General features: G+C 38.2%; 1 protein-coding gene across 2 annotated transcripts in view; it reads right to left on the bottom strand.

Moving 5' to 3' along the window:
• SV2C (synaptic vesicle glycoprotein 2C) overlaps positions 1-15681 on the bottom strand; it is a 98019-nt gene that overhangs the window by 36081 nt on the left and 46257 nt on the right. For both annotated transcript variants that reach the window (XM_072416285.1, XM_072416284.1), the window contains exon 3: positions 4870-5050. In XM_072416285.1, the coding sequence (XP_072272386.1) occupies positions 4870-5050 (181 nt within the window). The remainder of the gene's footprint in view (positions 1-4869; positions 5051-15681) is intronic.

Below are 15681 nucleotides of genomic sequence, written 5' to 3'. Positions count from 1 at the left end.
TCTTTGGTTGAAATCCATAATGAGTGGAGAGGAGTGAGACTTAACTACAGAAGAGATAATAAATGTTTTCATATGATACAACATAGATTTTACACTCTGCACTATTGCACTTGATATACTGACACTAAGGGCCTGATTTATTAAAGCTCTCCAAGACTTGAAAAGATAAACTATCACAGGAGAACCTGGGTGATGGGTTTGCTGGATTACCTAGGTTTCCTCATGATAGTATATCCTCTCCAGTCTTAGAGAGCTTTAATTAATTAGCCCAAATATATACATCTAACTTATTGCACCTAAAGGGTACCACTTTGTTCATATACTCACTGAAACATAAAAAAGTGTTATTAAATATTAACATGATCTATGATATACACAATATAAACCTAAACTGTATTTAGGATGAATAGGTGTGAAGGAGGATTGCTATTGACTTAGAATTCAGTGTTATTTATGACCTGTCTAAATTCCCATTATCTAAAACATGACAAATGGGTATTGATGAAGCTGGCATACAGACTGGAGAAGATCTTCACTCCATTAATCACTGATCCAGATTTAATAATACATGACACTTGTTATTATATTTATTTATTTAGCGAATATTTTTTTTTAGTAAAATAATATCCATAGTATTATGTGCAAAACCAAAAAATCACAATGATTGTTTAAAGCCCATTTTGGAGGTAAACTGGGAGGAAAGCAAAATGGGGGCCACAAATATTGTTTTATGTTGTAAGCTCTGAGGGCCATCATACTCATTCTTGCTTCACTTATTAGGGGGTTACTGATCTTTAAGGAGTTTACAGCCAGATCCTAATTCATCTCCAAACTCTACAAACTAGGGATAAGGTATAAATTCACATTTTAAATTATTGGATAAATGGTTTGCAAAATTTGCTGAATTATGGGGATAGTTACAGTCTCTTCCTGAATATTGTCAGGGAATGGTTTCTGGGACAGCTTTTAAACCAGAAATTATTATTTTAAATGTAAAGAAGCAAAATGTAAGCAAAAAAAACTTCACTTTAGCCAGATCTTTATGGGAAAAAACAGTCTGCCCATCTTATGTCAGTCCTATAACCATGATAATTTGAATTAATGCGTAACAATTAATTGGCCAAAGCCTGGAGCTGATAGCTATTTCATAAAAATTATTAAACCTGGTAAATTCACCTGCGGACCATTTGCTGGAAATTGAAGCTTGTGTATTCTCTGTAAAAGACTTATTAAAGCCATCCTTTATGCTAATTAAAAACCAATATAATATTTGTTTAAATTGAGAGCTGTTGCATCACTAAATATTCCAATTAACACTACAAACTACATTGCTCACATCTGTGACCAGTCCCTCGACTATACCATATGGACTGGCAGCACAACTCAGTCTATCTGCATCACAATTATTAAACCGTTCACAGCTCCATGCACGTGGAGAGCCTCTCTCTTGTGCGTTGGTCTGGCCACCTCCATGTAGAAATTACATTTTTTGGACTTTGGGAAATTGCTTTTCATACACTATGGGATAGGTTGAAAAGAGTTTTGCTACTCCTTTCAAGTATACTAAGGGATATTGGGCTAATGTTCTCTCGCTCATTTGCTTGCTCATAGATTTGTGTCTTTATCTCGCTCTTTTGAAGAAGCAGAAGCAAAAAATGTTGGTAGCTGAGAATATAAAATAAGCAGGGGTGTATTCAAAAAAAAAAGAAGAGGGGGCATGGCACATGTCCACCCCACTACACCCCTGCTTATGTGTCACTCAAAGGGGAAGAAACCTCCCTCGGAGTGACGTCATGATACCAGAACCACCAGAGACACAACCCACCCACCACCCTGAGCCTGCAATTCCATACGGAAGACGTGGTCTGCGGCTCTGGCCAGTGCGCCTCCACCTCCAGGGGGTCCGTCTTCTGACCCTGCTCTTGAGACACAGCTAGTTCTAAAAAGTCCTAAATGTGAATGTTCCATAAAAAAACCCCTCTTTTTAAAAGATTTATTGAGACTTATTTAAGTCAGAAAATATGATGAATCAAATCTATTTCAAGTATATTTATAGCCATTTTATTATTTTACAGATAAGGTTGAAATATTAGAATCCTTTTCAGGTTATTGATGTTTTTATCATCACATTCCCACCTCCATTCAAGTCAAATGAAAAGTTGGTCAAAATACCAACTTCTGAGCTGTCAGCAGAACAGGAGTGGAGGGAGATTTTTTCAGTTAGGAAACCTGTTCCAATGAGAATTGTGCTGATTTTCCTTTCCTTAGATACATTTTTCTACATTTGTTGTGTGTACAGGAAAGTAGCTGAAAAGAAATCTCTCAGAGGGACCTTGGGTAAATATAACTTTACATCTAAGTATACATCTTTACTTTCTGGCAGGCACAGAAAACCTGCCCACCATACCCACCCTTTTATCACTAATTGGACATAGTCCTTCACCTATTGTATGCTCTGCTACCCCACCTCTTCATCACTTATGTGTCATGAATGGTGCTGGTTAGTGTTGGTCGAACAGCTCAGTGTTCGATTCGGCAGCTATTTGATTGAATAGCCCGACATTTTTCGAGTGATCGAACACCAAATTCGAACACCATTAAGGTTCTACTGTGTAGAACTGCAAAAACAATCAGGGGAACGGAGCTGGCAACTCCATTGAGAGTTCATCTGCAGTCACACCTGAATGGAAGCACTCCTGTGCCTCCAATCAGCTGTGATTGGCTGAGGAAAGGTAAACCCTGATGATGCTTGAGCTGTCATCAGGGTTTACCTTTCCTCAGCCAATCACAGACCACTAGAGGTGAATGAATGGGGAGACTTGTCCTCATTTAACCTCTAGTGCCCGGGGATCCCCCACTGACAGGAGAATTCATCATGTCATTGTGGGATAACTTGTAAAAAAATATAAGGTAGTTACACAAATCACACACATTCAATAAATTACTTTAACATTAAAGCCTCCCCTTAAAGGGACTAGACATGTGCAGGAGAATATAATGAGAATGCTCATTAGGGGGTGGCTTAATTAACACAACCAATTACTTGCTTCCACATATCTTGGATGGCTTAGGGGCAAGTAAATACAATAACAAGTTGCAATAGCGAACTGTTAATACAACAATGGATTGATAACTGAACTTTTGCAATTACACATTATAAGGTCTTAAACCTTGGACATTCATGTATCTTTCTTATTTTTTTAGGAAAATCCAAATAACATTGATGCCCTTAATTTAGGTACTCAAAAATGTTTATGGGAAAATGATGTGTTTCAATTACGATTTATCAATTTATTGACAGTAAAAGTTAATGTTTTCAAAATTTGTACCAATACAAAACAACGTGCCGTAAAACATTACGTGCATTTCCAGAATCATTGTGATTTTTGTCATTTGAACTGAACCAGTAAAGTGTAGAGCAATCAATGCAAGCGCATGTAAACTAAAAGTTTTACCTTACAAAAAAGGGTAGACAGCCCTTTTATATAAAGTAAAATGTAGCTTCTTTTTTCAGGAGAGGGGGTTTAAATCCTTTGTTTTAAAAAGAAGGGATTCTTGTTCTGTTTTTATTGCCGCAGCAATCTAGACAGAATAGGAGTGCAGAGCCTCCTGGGATACATGCATCATAGATCCCTGGGGGCTTCTGGCTGCTTGGGCATGAACAGAAGGAGCTTTTGCTTCAATGGGGTAAAAATGGCGACATCACGCACGCATAGTGAGATTAACACTCTTTTTTTGCCCATCTAGAACACCTGATCTTGCGTCTGTGCAGTGCCAGATCGAATGGCGTAGGAATAAGGGGGAAGAAGAGAAACGAAAATGGCTGCACCCTGCATGGACAAAGAAGGATGACGCGGGACCCAGTCCAGAAGGGATCAACAAAATTGTGAAGGTAAAGGTGAGTGTTTTTTCTGTTTACTTCTGCTTTTATTTTACAATTTAGAAACATATGTGTCACTTGCAAACCTAGACTCCCGAATTACTAAGTGATATGTATAAATTGGTAATAAATTATTACTAAATAAAATAAAGGTTCCAGCACCAGAACAACAGGTGCACCAAAAACATTGGTTTTATGTAAAGGGTGCTGGTGCAGAAGAGGTGAGTGACAGAAGACAGTAGGAGGGTCAGTGCAGAGGTATTATTATTATTACTAATAATAATAATAATAATAATAAACAGGATTAATACAGTATTTCGCGTACATACATATTTCGCAGCACTGTACATTAAATAGGTACAGACTGGATTAATGTCAGGGACTTTAGAATAGACATATCTCTGCATCAAAACTTCTAGAACCAATCTCTGACACTGAATATATGTATGAATTATAGCTCTTGAACAATATTTTTTCCACACACTCCAATGGGAATAGAGAAGATATACCAAGGCAGCCTGCATCCATGTATGAAAAATAGTCTCCAAGCTGCACTACAGCCTATTCATGAATTCACAGGTAACAAAAGAGAAGAAGCCTCACCTGTCCATAATATATAATATATATAGTTTATATATAATCTAATTATTATATATTGTAAATATTGTTTGTTACAGGCTCAACTGATATTGGCAGCCGTGCACAAGAACAGTTCCAGAAAGTCTGGCCTGTAAAATTTTTCAGCAAGGGAATTTTGGATTAACAGAGTGAATCCCTGATGGGTTTTACTATTTTAATTTTTCTGTTAGCAGTCAAAACTTTGCTTTTTTCACATCATTCATAACCCTTGGAGGTCCTCACCATGTGTAGTCCTATGAAAACTTATACACATGACACAAACACACTGTCAACAATATATTTAGTGGCTGTCCACTAAAAATATATACAGTGTATAATAAATACATATAACAGAGAGAATGTCAACTTACCCAAATCCAGAAAGTAATCGGCAGACTAAAAATAATCCATATCCTTGGACAAAGGAGGACAGAAAGGCGAAGAATCCATTGACAGACATGCATATTAGTAGAGATTGTTTCCGTCCAACTTTGTCTGCTAGGCCTCCCCAAAAGAACGCTCCAATCATCATGCCCAGATAGACTATACTGCCTAGGGAAAAGAAACACAATCATTATTACAAAGTACATGCAAACTTAATATGTCTTCATATTTATCATGATTATAACTAAAGGGTTTTTTTAAGACACTAAAATGTCACCAGTTCCCTCTATGTAGTAAAATACACAAATAATTCCACTACATAGTCATTCTTACCATGGACACCAGCTGATTAGTAGACCAAGATACTGTACTTTACCTGCAGATGATGCTGTAAGTTAAATTTAAATTAGTGGCTTTTGACTCATGGAGAAAGTTGGGGGAACCCTGTGTCACTTATACAGTTTATTAAATGATTTTACAAGTGAAGCAGAAAATGACATAACAAAAGCACTTTGGATTATACAGCAATGTGGGGAAAGATCGGCTAGTAGTAGATCTGACTTGATACTCCTGGCCCATTAAACTAGAGAATCCCCATGCCAGCATTTCATCCCTCGGTTTCTATTACTGTTTACTGTCAGCACCTTATGTGACAAAGGCTTTTCTATTGCCAGATTATCTAAGCAGTATATTAGAAGCCTAACTTTTTTATGGACAGAATCAGGAATAAATAAAATAATAATCACTTGGAAATGCTAGCGGACGGAATATTCCATAGAGATTACTAAATGGGGGAGATAGAATGGTATACATTGGATGTGATCAAGACCTTACTTTCTTATTTTACTCTTGTAGACTTATTGGGCCTGATTTTTAAAGCTCTCCAAGGCTGGATCACTCAGCTTCACTAATGAAAGTGTATCCTCTCCAGCCTTGGAGTGCTTTAATAAATCTTTCCCATTGCATGTCTTTCCTCACTATGTTTGTACATTTCTGTTTTGCTACATTGTTATAGGTCTTTTTAAAAAGGCTGTTCTTTCACAATAAGGAATTAAAGGATAGGCTTAATAAATGAAGAGTTTAGAAACAAATATAGAATTATCTTTCCACCATTATCAATAATTTCCCCACAAAGAATATTAGTGATCGGGAAGGTGTTTTTCAAATGTAATACTAATTTTGTGCAATCATTGGTTCATGGTTTGTTCACACGTGTTCCCCTTATCAGAGCAAGCAGCTGTTCTCAGTAAAGTCCCCTTATGACAGTACATTTCATTATTTGTAAGGATGTTGTTTGTCATTTCTATGTTGCTAAATGCACAGCCAGCAGATCATGTAAGAAAACATTTACCTTTGTTAATACGGGATCCGCTATTTGCTATCAGACCCTTTTGATAAGCAAAAAATAGTAAAAATACAGACAGTAGTGCACTCACTTTATCCTTATCAGTTGTTAAACAGAAGCACATAATGTTTGCATAGGTAATACACAGGTGACAGGAATATAAATGAGTAGAGTACTTGATAGCAGTGATGCCTTTTATTGTATCCATTCACATTTGTGATATCGTACCTGTACATACTGAATACGCCTTGTTTCCTTCGTTTCCACTCTTCCCTCACTTGGGGGGGTTCAGTGTCATGCTGCTATAAACTTCTAGTCTATGCTAATGTAACTGCCTCAGTTTCAGTTACTTGGATAACCCATTATATAGTCCTCCCTATTTGGACCATTGTGATTCTAATCGTTCTTTATACTTTACCCGGGAGTAAGTTATACTCAGAAATTAATTGATGTCTTGTTGAACATATAGTTGTTTAATTTAGTTTTTGCTATATAGGGATATCGGTAGTTTCAAATTTGGGTTTAGCAGTTTCTATCTAAAGTGAGTTAGATCATTTGCCTTTAAAAACAAGGCAACTTTTAGGATCTCTCCCCGCATGCCCCTGCCCAGAGACATTGATTGGTCACATAGTAGCCCTTTGTATATTGCCCCTAAGGAAGCAACAAATTTGACTATCATGGCATTTTACCAGCTTGAGCTTCTGCAGAAATCTATTCTTCTAGGTAGACACTAGAAGCACAAAATATGCCAGCAGTGGAACAGGTTCTCCTAGGCTGGGATTTTGTTGGACATCTGCTGCTGGATACTTTTAGAAACTGGAGACATGTTACATGTGCCTGCTAGAGACCACTGCCTTACAGCCCATTTAAAAATAATTTCTCCAACTACTGGGGCTCAAAAAGTGTTGCATGCTTCAGTTTGGGCACCAGGTTTGTAAAGAGCTTAACTGAAATAAACTTTTGCTATTCTAGGCTGTTGTCATGTAATGCTCTGTCCCCGAACCATCTATCTTCCTCTGTTTACTGAGCAAGGGTCCAGGGGGTGTTCTGCATCAGTGGCTGTGTGACGTTATTAATTAAATCCAGAGACCTTATTGTTAATAGCCTGCCATGAAATGAGCTGATCTGCAATACACATCCCTAAGCTTACAGCAGTGACCCAAGGTCAACATCCTAATGCCATATTTCATTCTTAATCCCTAGCTTCCATGGTAATGAAGGTACACTCCTAAAAAGTAGTTATATGAAATAAGAATAATGTACACATTCATTAGGCACAAACTCAAAAAATATTATGCCCAGAAGACTGGGATAAATCATTAGCCATACAAGGAGTATTGAACATTATTGACCTAGCAAGACTTGTCTCTATAAACCCTTGTATTCTTGCTTAGAAAATGTATGCCTGTTTACAGATTGTAAAACCTTGTCATGTGGAAATATAGGATCACCTATATGAACGGCCTGTTTGATAAGAAATATAAAAGAAATCCAACCCACCTAAGGACACACTTCACACCTTTGGCTTGGGTGGGGGAATACTGAACAACCCCTCACAATTGTGTATCCCCCCACACTGCAGACAATGCTGAGGGTTCTATCTTTATCATCAGAAAATCATATACCGTATTTTTCGGACCATTAGACGCTCCGGACTATAAGACGCACCAGGTTTTCCGCACGGGAAAACAAGAAAAAAAAAATTCATTTGATTTCCCCTGAGATCCAGCGTGAGGCACTTGTGCCCGCCCATGAAGGCGGCGCCGATCGGCATTCATCAAATCAATCGGCGCGGCCTTCCTGGGCGGGCACAAGTGCCGCACGCTGGAACACAGGGGAACACAGAGGAGGAACACAGACATTGGCTGCTATCTGCCTCTGTCTGTGTTCCTCCTCTGTGTTACCCTGAGATCCAGCGAGTGGCACTTGTGCCCGCCCATGAAGGCGGCGCCGATCGGCATTCATGAAAACAATCGGCGCGCCCTTCCTGGGCGGGCACAAGTGCCGCACGCTGGAACACAGGGGAACACAGAGGAGGAACACAGACATTGGCTGCTATCTGCCTCTGTCTGTGTTCCTCCTCTGTGTTTCCCTGAGATCCAGCGTGTGGCACTTGTGCCCGCCCATGAAGGCGGCGCCGATCGGCATTCATCAAATCAATCGGCGCCGCCTTCGTGGGCGGGCACAAGTGCCGCACGCTGGAACACAGGGGAACACAGAGGAGGACACTGGCTGTGGGGACCGGCGGGGATACAGGTAAGTAAAAAAATATGCATTCGGACCATAAGACGCACCCTGATTTTCCCCCCACTTTAGGGGGAAAAAAAGTGCGTCTTATGGTCCGAAAAATACGGTAATTACTGAGGGTCACCAGTGACTTAGGCTAGGTACACTTGTGCAATAATTGTCGCTAGAAAACGAACGACTAACAACAGATCAACGATTATGCACGATTAATTTAAACAATCGTATTGTGCACAATTCTGTACATGTGGTAACGATATGATCGTTCAAAAATAATCCACCAATAGTGTACACACGCTAGATACGATCGTTTGAATGATGGAGGAAGTGACATGTAAGGGAGAAAGTGTACCGCAAAACCATCCACGATCACTGAACGACCATACACACAATAGATTGTGAATTACCATTGCCCAACCAAATCCACCGGGATGGTAGTTCATTTCCAGCGTTGTTGGCCAGTCATTGTGCGCTTTAATTGTTAATGATTTGCGAACAAACGGTCGTTCGTTTCAAACAATAATTATTGCACGTGTGTACGCAGCCTTGGATTGAACTCAAGCTTCAAACCATAGATCCAAACTCTGACTTAGTACCAAGCAGCAAGTGGACTAGAGCATAAAAAATGCTCCTTATGTTTATATCCTTTTGCTTCATATGTCTGTTTTATAGTATTTTTCTGTAAATATTGTATGCAGTTTTTTCTTTTATCTTGGTAAAATTATATTTAAATGGTTAAGTTGAATGCTCTATCTAGAAAGTAAGGTGTAGCAGCAAGTGATAAAGAACAGAACTGCAGCAGTGGTTGCTGTGACCTCTACATGCTTCCAAAAAAACAAGTGGTGGTCACTTTGTGTTTGTTGAGGGTTACAAGCTTAGTATATCTGCCTAAGCTACTCTTTCAGTTTGCTGGTACTTATATTGTTGCCTTGCAAACTGGAAAATCTTGGTTAAGGGTTCGGCTTAGAGAGTGTATGCGTCACATGTCACATTCCAAGTTTTGGTTTGCGCCATGATATAAAATACTAAATGTCTAGGAATTTCTGAGTGATAGCTCCTATATATTTGTATACCTTTATTTTATGCACTGGTTGATTATTTGTGTCAGGTTTTCACTTCTAATGATATTTTGCAGAACAAATAAGCCTTTTTGTAGTAAGTATTTGACTAAGCACTTAATTCAACAGAGTGTATTATGCAGAAAGAAAGAAGTGACAAGGTGTAGGCTGCACTGTGACAATAACAATCGCAAAGGGAATAGAGCTTCCTGGCAAGTACAGTAATTACACAGCCCACAACCGCTGTCAAATTCTTTTCCAGAAGTTCTCTTAAAAGAAGAAAGTTTTAGGGATTTTCTGCAAAACACAAGCTTCTTGTTGGCTTAAGTGAAAGTTTTCTTCAACTCTGCATCCATAATCTAACTCCCAAAAATATTATTTGGCTGAGACAGCAAGTATAATATGAACTGAAAAGGTTATTTTTACAAACCCAAAAAGCATGCACTTCTTTCCCTTTCTCTTTTTCTCCTTATGTTTCCACATCCCACTAAACTTTATAATTTCTAATTAGAACTGTCACACCTATACCTACCACAGGTATTTTTCTTTATAAAGTAATGAGATTTACAATCCTGCCTGGCAAAAAGAAGGGACTTGATCTTTCTATCCTGCGATTTCACTTTTACTTACTCTTTTCCTCCACACCCGACAATGAATCTGAAACTGCAGCACATCTGATTGGCTCCTTGTACTTTTACTCCCTCCCCCTTTCTGAGCTCTGCTGTAGAGTAGACTGCAAGGCTCATACTAAATTGGCATAAAGGAAAATGGAGAATGCCATTTCTGACCTCCTGTTTAATATGTGTCTGTGTGTGTAAAGTTGAACTGAATCTAAGACATGGATATGATTTTTATCTCTCTCTGGTTCTAACGCTGACAACTGGTTCCACAAATCTTCTCTATGTCATCACTTATAATACAGAAGCAGTGTGGACCCCTTATTTTGTACATGCTTGCTGGTCCTGCATTGTTGTTGAGAGATATTACTTTCTTTATTGAAAGATAATAATTTCTATTTCATCTCTGTAGACTAAACAATGGTATGGGTACTAATATTCTATATTGTTTAAACTGATGAGAGTGCAACGTTTAACATTTAGTCCATCAAAATTTTTTACTTGGATGTTGAGTTCGGTTAAAGTTTCACAGACCCCAAGTAAAGAGATTTCTGCACTGGAAATACAATGTTGGCACTCTTGCTGCCTCCATTAGGATGAGGAAATATTCTTTACTTTGTTTTCTTATATAAATAGTAGGGGCAGTAAAAAAAACTGTAAGCAACTCTTTGGCATTCCAGTAGTAAAATTTCAACCCCAGCAGTCGCCATAGTTGGTATCTCTTCCTGCTGGAGCTCCCCAGAGATATAAGGTTCCAGCTGGTGACTCGGACCCTAACAGGAATTAGAATTAGAATTAATTCCACGGATAGAAAGTAGCAAACACCTCCTTTGGCAGCAAGCTGTATTTTTAGAATTGCAGGTGGTGCATTTTACATGTTAATTGAACTATTACTTTATTTTCTTTCTTGCCAAAAGGGACCAATATACTCTTCTAATTGAAGCAGTTTCTAATTAAATCTTCTCATTTGGTTCTTAATGCCTAAATGCACCCTTTTAAACTGAAATGGGACCCACGTTGTCATCTGAGCAGGCTGTTTTGTTAATGTAAGGTTTATAAAAATAATATACTGTTTACTGACTATTTTTCTTAAAGCAATTTATAATACTGTTCATAATGTTTTGTATGATAATTTCAAAAATATACATTTTTTGCTTTTCGTATAAAGTCGTTTTATCTTTTTTTGCCACTGTTGATTTGTTTTACAATTGTAATACAAGGGTTTAAACCTTAACTAAAAAGGGATTCTTCGGCCGTAGGCAGTGGAGGACAAAATCACCTAGGGACTTCTGTGTAAGAACAAGGTGAGGCGTGAACATCCCGTGCACTGGGCCCGATTTATTAAAGCTCATCAAGGCTGGAGAGGATACACTTTTATTAGTGAAGCTGGGTGATCCAGCAAACCTGCAATGGATCTCATCCAGGATTCAAAACAACATATATACTGCTAACAAATAGCAAATGACTTTTGAGAAATCCAGTCCTGGTTTGCTGGATCACTCAGCTTCACTGAAGAAAGTGTATCCTCTCCAGCCTTGGAGAGCTTTAATAAATCAGGTCCACTGAGTCTAAGTAATCTCATGAAGCTTTATATGAAAGCTTTATATGTGGCTTACTGTTGGTCTAACGGAGAGAAGGAAGCACTGACTGGATAATACTACTTCAGTTTGACAAACCAGGACAGAGAGAGCTTCATGAAAAATAACCTAGTTCTCATCTGCCCTAGAAATTAACATAGGGGCAGAAGGGGATCACAGCACCCAAAAAACCCACTAGATGTACCCATATATATGATTGGGTGATTACCTTTAAAACTGTAAGTGACCACATGAACACGTCAGCTATATATTTTGAAGTAGAACAGTCAATTAGACCTGTACTGATCAATTAGTCTCCCTTGATTAATGGGCACCAGCTTCCTACACACCACTTCAGCTCTATATCTTATAACGTATCAACATTGCATATATATCAATAACATAATAATAACAAAACTTTCTACATATCCATATACACGTGTTTGTTCTCAAAATCCCATTGGATCACAGGCCCTGTGTGTCTGTGTTTTTGCCCCATCTCCTCCTAATGCAAAGCTTCTGTTTCCTCTTTCCTATATAAATCTTTTGCATTCTTCCTTAAATAGCATTTCACCATACTTTCATGGCTAAACTGGCTACTAAATGGAAGCACATGGCAACTAGATGCAAATTACGAGCCTGAATCTGAATACAAATCTCTCTCACTGGATAACTTTTCTAAACAGTGGTTACAATTTTTTGGATGTTCCCCAGGTAATTTGCCCATTAAAATTCAGTGCACCTGTACAGTTTCTAGAGCCAGCTCCTTACAGGTAGATACAGAACAAAATCACCAACAATAAACAGAGCTGGTTTAGAAATGAGTCATGATGAAATTATGTACTCTTTACTTTCAAGTATAAATTTACATATCTGTACAAAAATCCTTAGCCAATTCTTTTTTTAATAACGCTTATAAGAATAAATAAATTAGTATATATTCTTATAATATAAAAAAGTCACAAAATATTGCAGCACTATATTTATTAAAACATCATTAACCTCCCTGGCGGTATGAATATTTTAGTATTTTTAAATGTCAAATCGGTACATTTGACATTTAAAAATATTTTTTTTAAATATCTCACTGGTCCTGCCCCCTAGCGTATGCTGTCAGCACACCCAATTGTCGGTTGCCCTCCCAGCATCTGAATCCCATGGCCTACGTCCCTAAAGTTCACATGCCAGGTATGCAAGGCCAGGAGACACTGATGCCAGGCGTCACCAAGGGGATGCAGATGCCGGCTGGGCATTGCCAATGGGACACAGATGCGGGGCCAGCATCGCCTGGCATTCAGACTGGGAGTGGGGGGGGGGCTCATAACAAGAAATGACTGAGGTATATATCTAAGAAACAGCCCTATGAGGGTTCTTGTAAACCAGGGTAGATATGGCTAGGTTTTTTCCCTAATTATTGCTGCCTCCCCACCTTATATTTAGGCCCTTTTGGTATAGGGTTCTAACGTGGGCGTGATTGTGTATATAAAATATGAAAGAAAAATGTTCCTGTTTTGGAAAGGAGTTATCAGAATTATGAAAATAATTTGGTTTATGTTAAGTCAGAGTCTGCTAAACAGTGGCAGGGAGAAGTGAATACATACAGCAGCAATGTATTCATACGATGGAGCAATGTTAGCATAAAATATTAGGTACAGAAGGTAGTTTTAGAAGTTGCACACAGAAAAGAGGGGTAAAAGATCCCATAAAATGCGCCCCTGTGATAGGCATGGGATGTCCCATAAGATACACCCAGAACAGAAGGGTGAAACGTCCCTGAAGTTGCACACAGAAAAGAGGAAACACGTTTTCCAGGAATAGCATTCAAATAACAGGGTCACAGGGGTTGCATACAGTGTCACATCAAACACATCCCCAAATCTTCATTCTTCCTTCTAATGCATTTCGAACCCTCCTGGGGGTTTATTCAAAACGATAAATTAGGCCCAGGGAAGGGGTGAAATGCGTCAGAGTGAAAGAGTTGGATCTGGAGATGTAACTTACGGTGATCAACAGTATATATCATTTGTTTGCAGTGTTTGCACGTTTTCCTTTTCCTGACAATTCCTTCCTGCTTTTCCTTGTTGAACTCTTGTGAGGAGTTGGATGTGCCTCTTGGTGAGCACTAGCAGTCAAACATTTCTCACATAAGTGTACTCAGGAGCCTTATTATTATTATTACACAGTATTTATTTAGCACCATCATATTACACAGCACTGTGTAAAGTTGATAGTCGTGTCACTCAAAGGAGCTCACAATCTAATGTCCCTACCATTGTCATATGTCATCTAAGCAATTTTGAGGGGAAGCCAACCTTACTGTATGTTTTTGGCATGTGGGAGGAAACCCACGCAGACACAGGGAGAACCTGCAAACTCCATGCAGGTACTGTCCTGGCCTAGATTCGAACCTGGGACCTAGCACCGCAAAGGCCAGAGCCCTAGCCCTGACCCACCGTGCTGCCATACATTGCTTTCTGTTTGCTAACTAGAATGTCTTTTTTAAGACAGAATTTCTCCCCCTCAAGAATTTCTCAGGTTTTTCAGTAATGAGTTCTTTAACTACAAAATTGTTTATTTTTTACCAGCTAGGAAAAGAGTTCTATATCTAATATATATATATATATATATATATATATATATATATAGATATATAAAATCAACTATAACAAAATACCAAATTTTGTTTGAAAAACTGTATTTTCTGGTTGGACAAATAATATTAGCAATGCTGAACAGATGTCCTCCTATAATAAATTACCTGGGCACAGCATACAGCCAACCTGCATATTTAAATTTCCATTAGATATTGACGTTAATCCTGTACAGGTTCAGCACTATAGACAGCTCCCTGTTACAGTAAAAGCCTCTCACTAAAGCCTCTTAAAAATATTATTATTCACCAGCGCTGAAAGTGTTTAGATGTGCTGTTCACCGATCAAGTAGAAAGTTTGCTTCTTAATACCGTTTGGTCAATAAGGACATTCTCCTGCTGCGACTGTCCTCACCGATATGACTTTCTCTGCAGAATGAAATGGTTTCCTGCCGAGATAATGACTAGGACAGGTTGATGAATCTATTTCACTGAAGAGAATTGGCTTCTATGTACAATTTCAATGAAATCTTACTGCAGCGGAGCCTAAGATAGCTGAAACAATAAATTTCCCTTTATCTCTCCAACAACACTGTGTGAGAGAGTCCATCAAGGCTAAGTGAAATTCAAACCACGCAAATGTATCTACCTGGCAAACAAAAGGCATAAATATGAAAATATTGTTTTGCTTCACCTACATCCTTGCAGAGGCGGAACAGCACTGGCCTGAATGATGACAATTTTTTATTTCCATAAATTACTGTCAATAGGATTTTATGTTGTTTTCTTCCCGTCTTAGTATGAGACCACTTGAAATCTGTCAGGACACTGAACTAAAGGAAATCTAGGTGACCACTTTGATTTGTTTAATTCTTCTCAGCTTCAGGCATGTAAAAGATTTTGACACATGTTCAAGACAAGTGTGATCTATTTATATATACAGCTGGTCTGGTATAAAGGATGCCATTTAACATCATAACAACATGAAAAATATTAAATATCATGTTGGCTTGGTCACTAATAGTGATTTTAGGCTAAACAAATTTTGTAGCAAATTTTGATTTCACCAAAGCACAAAATATTGTTGATATGCTTTGGCAAAATCTATTGGAACATGTATTTTTCCTATTTATTTATTGTATATATTTAGTGTAGATTGGGGGCTGTATTTACAGTATATTAGCGTTTTTGTGTTTGTCTCTTTTTTGTTTGTGGATATTTGATCATTATTTCTGTTTTCTTTAAAATGCTATTTATAGGCCATGTATAGGTCCAGAATAAAAAAAATAACCAAAACATTTTATAACCCTCAGGAACAATTTAAAGCAAACTTTCCCTATTGACATTTGCCAAAATTATTAAAGTGAT

This window comes from Pyxicephalus adspersus, chromosome 6 (assembly GCF_032062135.1).
Source record: "Pyxicephalus adspersus chromosome 6, UCB_Pads_2.0, whole genome shotgun sequence".
Classification (NCBI taxonomy): domain Eukaryota; kingdom Metazoa; phylum Chordata; class Amphibia; order Anura; family Pyxicephalidae; genus Pyxicephalus; species Pyxicephalus adspersus.
The sequence above is the reverse complement of the archived record's forward strand: the minus strand, read 5'-3'. Positions and strand labels throughout refer to the sequence as shown.